Below are 8778 nucleotides of genomic sequence, written 5' to 3'. Positions count from 1 at the left end.
ACCGCAGATCAACGTGTGACTGCAGAGATTAAACGCTTTTAACGAACCCGACTGGTAGAGAAATATACCTGGGGCAGTGTGTGTGTGTGTGTGTGGTGTGTGTTTGTGTGCACCTGGCAAATGGTCAAAAGCAGATTAACTACATATTCGAAGTATTAAGAGTTACATAATCAAACTGCTCTCCACAGATTTAATTTAAAGACATGTCGACTTTTAATCGTTGTCTGTCGTATACATGCAGGCACTTTATTTCCCAACAAATCCACACACACACACACACACACACACACACACTCTCACACACACAAACAAACAAAACCTCAAAACACACCCTTCTAACTGCACAGCAACACTAGCTGTCCTGCTGAATCAGGTCTTTGGCTTTCTGCAGGTTGTGGTCGACGGCTCCGTCCAAGAACTGAACCCAGTTCAGCTCTGATTCGCCGCAGACGTGACTGGACCTGGAGGAACAGAGAGAGGAGGGGAAAAGATAAGTGAAGAAAAGAAACAACCGTGTGGCACATTTTCAAAGGAACAAACTGGCCGGGATCAGTTTTCTTTCAGATCAGACTGATAAGATGAACTCGGACGAACCACCCACTCGTTTCTCAAACCTCCACGAACACAACACTCGACTCTCCCTGAGAAAAAAATGTTTTCTCCTCCGGAGTCATGAACCAACACCTGAGTGTTTCACAAACTTTTTCTTTTTTTAACGACCGTGTCAGTGAATCTTACCTGATGATCTCCAGAACTTTCTTTAACAGTGCCGCCAATTTAGTCACCTGGAGAGAAACACACTTTTATTTTGATGTTCATTTTACTATTTTTGAAATATTTATATATTTAAATATTTGGAAATATGATATGTGTGACGAGGAAAGGGGCTGAGACACAACCGTATAAAGTGGGGAGGACATTAAACCACTTACATGCAACGAAGGAGCAACTACTCTTTCACTTCATATTATTTTACCTAACCTGTTCCGACTGCAACAGATTTAAAGGTTAAGAGCGTGATCAAGGAAATTATAAATGTGAGTCATCGAAAAAAATGTTCAGCTGGTCAGAGAATGCAGATTTTATTTGAACACTTACAAACCTCTAATTCACCTTCATGTTAGCACTGACTCGACGACAGATTCATTATTAATTAACTCTTATTAAGTACAAATAAACTTAATATAAGACTTAAAATGTAGACAGAACATGCAAACAACAACTTCCGTCCTGACATAAACATCTGTCTCAGGTGATCAGCTGTGAAAAAGTCTGTCACACCCACAAACATAATAACAGCCAATAAACTCTCTCTCTCCCCCCCCCCTCCCGATGTTTCTCTGCTCACCCACCGCCCACACTGAGTCTGGTTCTAGAAGTTTCTCTCTGTTAACGGGGGAGTTTTTCCTCCACAGTCTCAAAGTGCTGCTCATTAACATCAACTGTTGGGTTTCTCTATATCGATACGATTTCAAAGTCTTGACCTTCTATGTAAAGACATAAAGATGATGTTTGTTATGATTTGGCGCCATATAAATAAAATTGAATTGAATAAACGCAGTGAACCAGTTTACACAGCGTGTGCTCAGGGTGTGGTGTTGTCCTACATTGCTCTCCACTCCACTGTAGTCCATGGGCGGGTACAGACACAGAGCCAGATCATCAACACTGAGGACAAAAGACAGAAACAGGCAGATGTTTGTCTTCATGGCCGTGTGTTCATTTTGAAAATCAGATATTTGATTTAGAACCAGTGTAAAAACTTCTGCACGGCTGCTGTGACGTCCGTGCTGCTGACGTGCTGCTGTACGCAACACTTAATACTGTGTGTGTGTGTGTGTGTGTGTGTGTGTGTGTGTCTACCCAGGGCTTATTTCCTTGGTGATGTCAGCCAGGTCGTCGAGCTGGGACAGATTCTGAGACGTGGTGACGTCACCGTTGGCTTTGATGGCTGACGTCAGCTTCCTCAGGCAGGCCGCTGACGCCTTTATCAGGCCCTGGCACGGACCAATCACACGCCGGTCCTTGTCTGACCAGTATGTGTCCTGGTTTCCTCGAGGCTCGTCCCCTTCCTGGTCGTCGTCTAGGACATCGTTGAACGGGTCCTGGACCTCAGATAAGGCCTGTGGAGAGAGGGGGCGGAGTTTTCAGTGGGTTCTTCTTCATCCATCTATAATTTTGATCTGTTTTGCAACGTTGCCTCATCGTGAAGTTTGTCTCCTTCTCCTGACATCAGCCTCCGAACATAATGTTATATTGTGTTTGTCTAATATGAAGGTGTTGAGTACTTCAGTGATAAAGATGTAGGCCCTTCATATTACATTTTATTTAGCTGATGCTTTTATCCAAAGCGACTTACAATAAGTGCATCAACCTGAGGAAACAAACCCAGAACCACAAGAATCAATATTTAGACCTCATCTTCATCGACGTGTAGTCAGAAGAGATGTATTTTTAGTCTGCGGCGGAAGATAAGAAGACTTTCTGCTGTCCTGGTGTCAATGGGGAGTTCGTTCCACCGTTTAGGAGCCAGGACGGCAAACAGTCGTGATTCTGTTTGGTGGTGTGCTCGCAGTGAGGGGGCAGCAGGCCGACTGAACGATGCAGAGCTGAGTGGACAGGCTGGGGTGCAAGGTTTGACCACTTCCTGGATGTAGACTGGAGTTAAAGTTAAAGACCAGCAGCGGTCAGATAGCACTAGCGGGTAGATTCAGCCAGGAGGGAATCTCCTGGCTGAATCTACACGAGCCAGTTGATGCAGTAAAGTTGGCAGTGAGGGAGAGTTGACTGTTAAGTGCCACACCCAGGTTCCAGGCACGGAGCTGGTAAAAGTCAGGTCGTGGGTGGCGACTTTCACTGGAAGGAAAAAGTAGTTCGGTCTTGTCGGGGTTAATTTTTAGGCTGCTGTTGCAGATTGTGTGAAGTTGCTCAGAGACAGCGAGGAGGGCGGCCTCAGTTGAGTGGCCGGCCTTGAAACCAGACTGGTGAGGATCAAGAAGATTGTTATGGTGAAGAGAGGGAGAGGGTTGATGAACGATAGCACGCTCAAGTGCTTTGGAAAGAAAGGGAAGAAGAGAGACAAGTCTGTAGTTGTTTACTTGGTTGAGGGTGGGTAAGAGAGTGAGGGAAACAGCCAGCGAGCAGAGAAGTGTTAATGAGATGGGTGAGAAAAGGAAGAAGGTCCGGAGCAATAGACTGGAGAATGTGAGAGGGGATGGGGTCAGGAGGGCGGGTGGTCGGACGGACGGGCGGAGGTTACAACCCGATTGGGAGACGGAGGTGAAAGAGGAAAGAGACAGAGAGAAAGAGAGGCTCTTCATATCTACACTCTGTGAACAGAACACTGTGTGGTGTCAAACTCATTACCATGAAAATACAGAAAATATAGAAAACCCCAAATATCAAGGAAACACTTGTTTAACATTAATGTAAAATGGATTGAAAAATCCCAACTGGTTTTCAAGTACTACTACTACTACTACTACTACTACTACTACTACTACTACTACTTCTTAGACATAGACAAGGTATGAGACAGGGTTGTCTGACAAAACTTTAAAATACAGTTGTGAAACTCGGAGCGGGAAGTGCGACACCGTTTTCGTTTCAGGGGAATTCATACTGTGACGAGTGAATCATCCGGATTTCAACACGACAAAGAAAACATGGATCTAAACAGTAGATGAGGAAACTAAATATAATTGGATAGAACTAAAAAAATGGAGAAACGTCTGTCTTTTACTGCGGGCCTGTTTAAAATGAAAGGTTTGAGAATCAATGGTGTGTGTGTGTGTGTGTACCTGCTCAATTTCCTCTATGGCGTCTTTGACAACTTCAATCTGAGCAGAAAGAACGACGAGCACAGCTGCTTTATTATCTGTAGAGCAAAAACGTTGTTCATCAATAAACATAAAAAGATCTTTTAAAATTTCAGAACAGAAATAAACTTCTGATTTACACACACACGGAAGTACAAAGCTCTCTCTGCGTGTAGCAACTGATCGCAGATAAAGTTTTAATAATAGAACCTGTTGCACCGGCTCCTCGATACTTACAGTATAAGTTACACTGATATGACGTCACAGACTACAGTAAACTTTAAAAAATATAAAAGCATCTAATTAAAGGACACCCAAGAACAATATTAATCAATCATTTTAATCTATATCATGTTAGAAAAGGTTAAAATTCTAGTCTGCAGAGCCTGAGATGACGTTTTCAAACTAATGTCACTTTAAAAACATTTGATCTAAAGTGAAAATGAGTGTTTGATGATAAAAGCAACAAACTTTTACGTTTGAGAGCCAAAAAGCCAAAGTTTAGATTTATACTTGATAACTGACAAAAATGAGAAAACCACACATTGTCAATTTTCTGAGACTTTTAGTTTCATTTACAAATGTTCTCTGTAAAATAAAAGACTTTCTCTCACAATGAGTGATAGTTACGATCAGATTTAATCTAGAGAAACTATTGAGACTGTGGTCCCCTGTGGTTAAAGTTCCCTCACTTGTTGAAAGAGCCTCACATAACGAATCACCTTCTTTTATCTGCTTTTCACTTCAGGTTCCTGCTACGAACAAACTTCTTCACTTGTTCTGATGCTTGAAGTGTTGTAGATTAGTAGATTTGATTTAAAATAAGATAACACTTGATGAAGTTTTCAGAGGTAATTCTACATGACCCACCGTCACAGAATAAACACAAATTTATGTCAGATTTATTGTAAAATAAAAGGAAATATCTCTTTTACATATTTGAAATACTTGTTTTTAAATTAAAAACCTAAATTGTTGATCTGGCCTCCAGACTAATTATTTTTCCCCATTTATTCTAAAGCTATTATATGATTTTATATTTATTATTCAGATAAAATACTTACAAAAGGCCCAAACATAATTTAAATAAACACCATGTTTAACACAGACACAACTATAACAATGTCTCCACAGCTGGGTCTGGTAGAATAAACCTGTTATTTCATTTTATTATGATTAGTTTTTTAATTATTTAGTACTGTTATTAAAACTTTGATTTATAATTGTTTTTATAACTTTTATAATTTTCAAATTTATTTTACCCCAAAATCTAAACGTCCTCCTTCACACAGAAACCTAAATGAATATAAACAGAATCCACTGGTTTTAATAAAGTTAAATAAATAAAGTTTTAGATTTTTCTAAACAAACACAATCGTCTGAATTTTAGAACATCATCACCACCTGCAGGTTGAGGCCGGAACTGCATCTGTTCCCTGCAACTTCCATCAATGCAAATACGAAACCGGTAACATTCAAACTACAGCTGCGAACACGGAGGTGAGGGAGTTAGTGCTGGACGTCTTTTTATTAAATAGGATCTGAACATAAACGCGTCTTTACTTAATCCAGTCCAGTGAACTGACCTTTTGGTAACTCGGCGAGCTGGTCACAGGCTGACCACACGGTTCCCGTTGTCGTCAGCTGTTCCTGGGTCAGACTGAAGCAAAGCAGAGGAGCAGAGGAGCAGAGGCCAGGAAAACGAGAGGAGGAAGATGAATGAACAGACAACAGGAAGCAGAGAAGGAAAAGTGTTGCAGTTTGTATGAAAGCAGCATTTTTAACATAAATACATGGATTTTGATTTTTTTTTTACATGCCAGGTTTAAAGCTAATGGACTGAAACTCTCGCTAGTTATGAATCTGTGTCACAGACATAAAAATAAAGAACAGAGACAAATAAAGTAAAACTACTGAGTGAAGTTTCAGGCATCAGGACATCATGATCGTGGGTTTTGTGTCTTTATTGTATTTTAATTTAATGGGACTCTGGTTAGCAACATGAGCAACAACCTATCATGATATCTGAAGTTCTCTCTAATTGGGATGGTGTGAATGTGCACTACCTCTGCAGAGGTGAACTCAGGATGACCTCCACCAGCTGTGAAACACCATCCAGAACACCCACTGTGGCGTCTCGGACCTGACGCCGCAAACTGACGCCTGAGTCACGGAGAGGAGAGACGACAGAAGGTTGGTTTTTTTTTTTGGTGTTTTGTTATCATGCTGATTCAATTTGTTCAGCAAGTGCAGGTCTGAAATATGCGGATCGATCATGTTCGAGTAATTTCTGACGTTTGCTACATAAAATAAATCCTTGAACCAAAGTTTCATAACCGAGAAACATGTTTACAGTTTAAATGTTAATGATAGTTTCACACAATTTTCTACTCAAAGAAAAAAGAGCAACGGAATCAACTTGAAATGAACTAATTCTCAATCAAAGCTGAATTTAAATAGGAAACCAGTGCCGATGTACAGCCTGAGTGTTACCTTGGCTCTTTGGTAACCAGTAATACACCATGGACAGGGTGAGGATGCTCTTCATGGTCGACTCCGCCAACTTCTCCGTATCCTAAAATTTAGAAATGTGATTTAAACAGCAGTTTCTAATTCACTTAAACAAACCAAACATGAGGTCCAACATTTCTCTGGATCTGTATAATCTGTGGTGATGCAGCTTCAAATCACTGACAGATTAACAATAAAAGAAGAACGGCCAATAAAAGGTTTTCGTGTGTCCTTGATGAAATCTCCTCTGGGAAACTTTGCCACACAGGATCGTGTCCAAGGTCTAATTGGGACTGAGGAATAAATGAGCGTTGATAATAGTCGACGTGAACGCGCTGTGAAGTGTAAGCCTCCTGCTGCTCTACCCAGGTTTTACCCCTCGTCTGAATGTTCCAGACATTTTCATATTGTTGAGTCCGACCCGGACGATCTCCTGCTGCATTCTTTGCTTGTGAACGGAAAATGTTCCAGAGTTCTTTTCGGTAAAAGTGATAAAACACGTGTTGATTATGATTCCAACAATAATCTGACCTGTTGCGTCGGCAGCGGCGGTTTGGAAAAGGCCAGACTGAGCTTCGTGGCTTCCTGGGACACGGCCTTCACGGCCTGGTCTGAGGACAGAGGAGACATTTCTACTGTTACATCGGTGACATAGTGACTCGGAGAGCTGAGTGTAGTTTCATATAAAAGAATTAGACTTATTTAAACCTACATTTGACATATGACATGTAACAGCAGCTAACACAACGACACACCCAGACTGACAGGACGGTTCTGACAAACCAAACTCAACTCAGAGTGTCCCAGAAGTTGGAGAGGTTGAAGGCTCCGTCGGACTCGTTGGATTCTCCATCTGTGGAGGAGACGGAGTGTTGAAGTCACATGAACCAAACTCAACTGACAGAGAAACAAAGCTAATTAACTTTAAGACTCGAGGTGTTGATGAGAACGAAGAGAGTGAGTCCAAAGCCTCAGGACTTTTATCCCTAACCCTGTTTTATTCCTGAAAGTGTTCACCATTTCTTCTCCTCCCTCCTTCAATGTTTAATGCACTTCGTTTTGAAAAGAGCTACAGAAATAAAGTTTTAAAGGTGTTTGACTGATGGAGGTTTTGTGGCTCATGTTCAACCACAGCTCGAATGTGACTCTCATTGTTTACAAACCGGTTCTATCCATCTTACTTTTAGCTTTTAAAGTTCACGCGGGAGACTTTGACAGACCAATCTAACAAAGGTTTAAGTGAACAGATCAAACCCGGTTAATGTGAATCATTCACGACACGAACAGAAAACAACAGCCGCTAACGTTAGCTCGTCTTGAGCCTTTAGCCTGCCTTTTAGCCGCGTTAGCTTCAGCTCCGGTTACCTCGGACTCGGTCCCTGACGCAGTGCGCAGAGTTCAGCAGGTTCCGTAGAGACACAGAAATGTTCCCGTCGCTGTTTTCTGAGCTCATGACTCCAACTGTTCCCGCGGGGAAGAAAAAACACGCGTGTTGTGGAACCACAGGCGAGACCCGGAAGCGGGGCCGGCGGACGATATTCAAGGAGGCACAACAAACGTCGGAAAAGAAACGAGGGGACACGTTCAGGCGCGTTAGGGGACACCCTGTGGTTAAAGTGGGTTACTGCAAGTTTAAAGAAATGTGGAAAACAATTAAACAATTAAAGAATTAAATTAAATTAGATGTGATTATAATACAACTTTATCTATACAACACAGGAAGCAGTGTGACAAGAGAGCCAGACAAGTAGTGTTCAATTAGATAAACACTTGATCACGTAAAAGCAATAAAAGGACAATAACAACAAATAAATAAAATAAAAGGTGATAACAAGATGATAAAAAGACGAAATCACATGAAAGCAAATGAAAAAATGGCTTTTGAGACGTGTTTAAAAAGAAATCCCTCAGTCTGTGAACCTTATCTCCTCAGGTGGGTCGTCCCCGAAGCCGAGGGGCCCTGACGGCAAAAGCACCTTTAGTTTTAATCCTCGACTTTGCAGTGGAGGGAGACGCTACTGCGTTGGATGATTTGTCTGACAGGAAGCATGTCATGAGGGAAAAACAATGGGGCCTAAAATCGAACCTTGTGGCACACCACAGGTGTTTTACAGGATGTGCAATTAACTATGGTGACTAAGTGAGTTCTTTCTAAAAGGTAGGGATGTAATTACATTTCAAATCATATCTGCAAATTGAAAATAATTGTGCAGTCGAATCAAGGACCACTTGGGGGCAGCGTCAGACTGTTTCTGAAACATGCTGGCCTCCGCAGCAGGGGCTGCTGATCAGCTGCAGTGATGGACTTTCCTGAGGCCCATTCCTGCCACCTTGTTAAAAGATTGGTTTGACTCTGCATCTTGGTGTGCGGCTCCTCCGCACAAATCAGGCATCAGTTTCTATCCACTAATATCAGGCACCGTCCTAAACCACCTCCCGAATCTCCACA

General features: G+C 41.9%; 1 protein-coding gene across 1 annotated transcript; it reads right to left on the bottom strand.

The window, feature by feature from the left end:
* Positions 1-189: 189 nt before the first annotated feature.
* ccndbp1 (cyclin D-type binding-protein 1) lies at positions 190-7891 on the bottom strand. Its single transcript, XM_020105208.2, has 11 exons — positions 7695-7891; positions 7123-7182; positions 6861-6940; positions 6312-6393; positions 5885-5981; positions 5405-5478; positions 3801-3877; positions 1864-2123; positions 1608-1668; positions 739-785; positions 190-461 (listed from the first exon to the last, which is right to left on the bottom strand). The coding sequence occupies exons 1-11, from the start codon at positions 7780-7782 to the stop codon at positions 353-355; spliced, it is 1035 nt and encodes a 344-aa protein (XP_019960767.2). The 5' UTR covers positions 7783-7891; the 3' UTR covers positions 190-352.
* Between the last annotated feature and the right edge of the window lie 887 nt (positions 7892-8778).

Source organism: Paralichthys olivaceus, chromosome 2 (assembly GCF_024713975.1).
Source record: "Paralichthys olivaceus isolate ysfri-2021 chromosome 2, ASM2471397v2, whole genome shotgun sequence".
NCBI lineage: Eukaryota > Metazoa > Chordata > Actinopteri > Pleuronectiformes > Paralichthyidae > Paralichthys > Paralichthys olivaceus.
The sequence above is the reverse complement of the archived record's forward strand: the minus strand, read 5'-3'. Positions and strand labels throughout refer to the sequence as shown.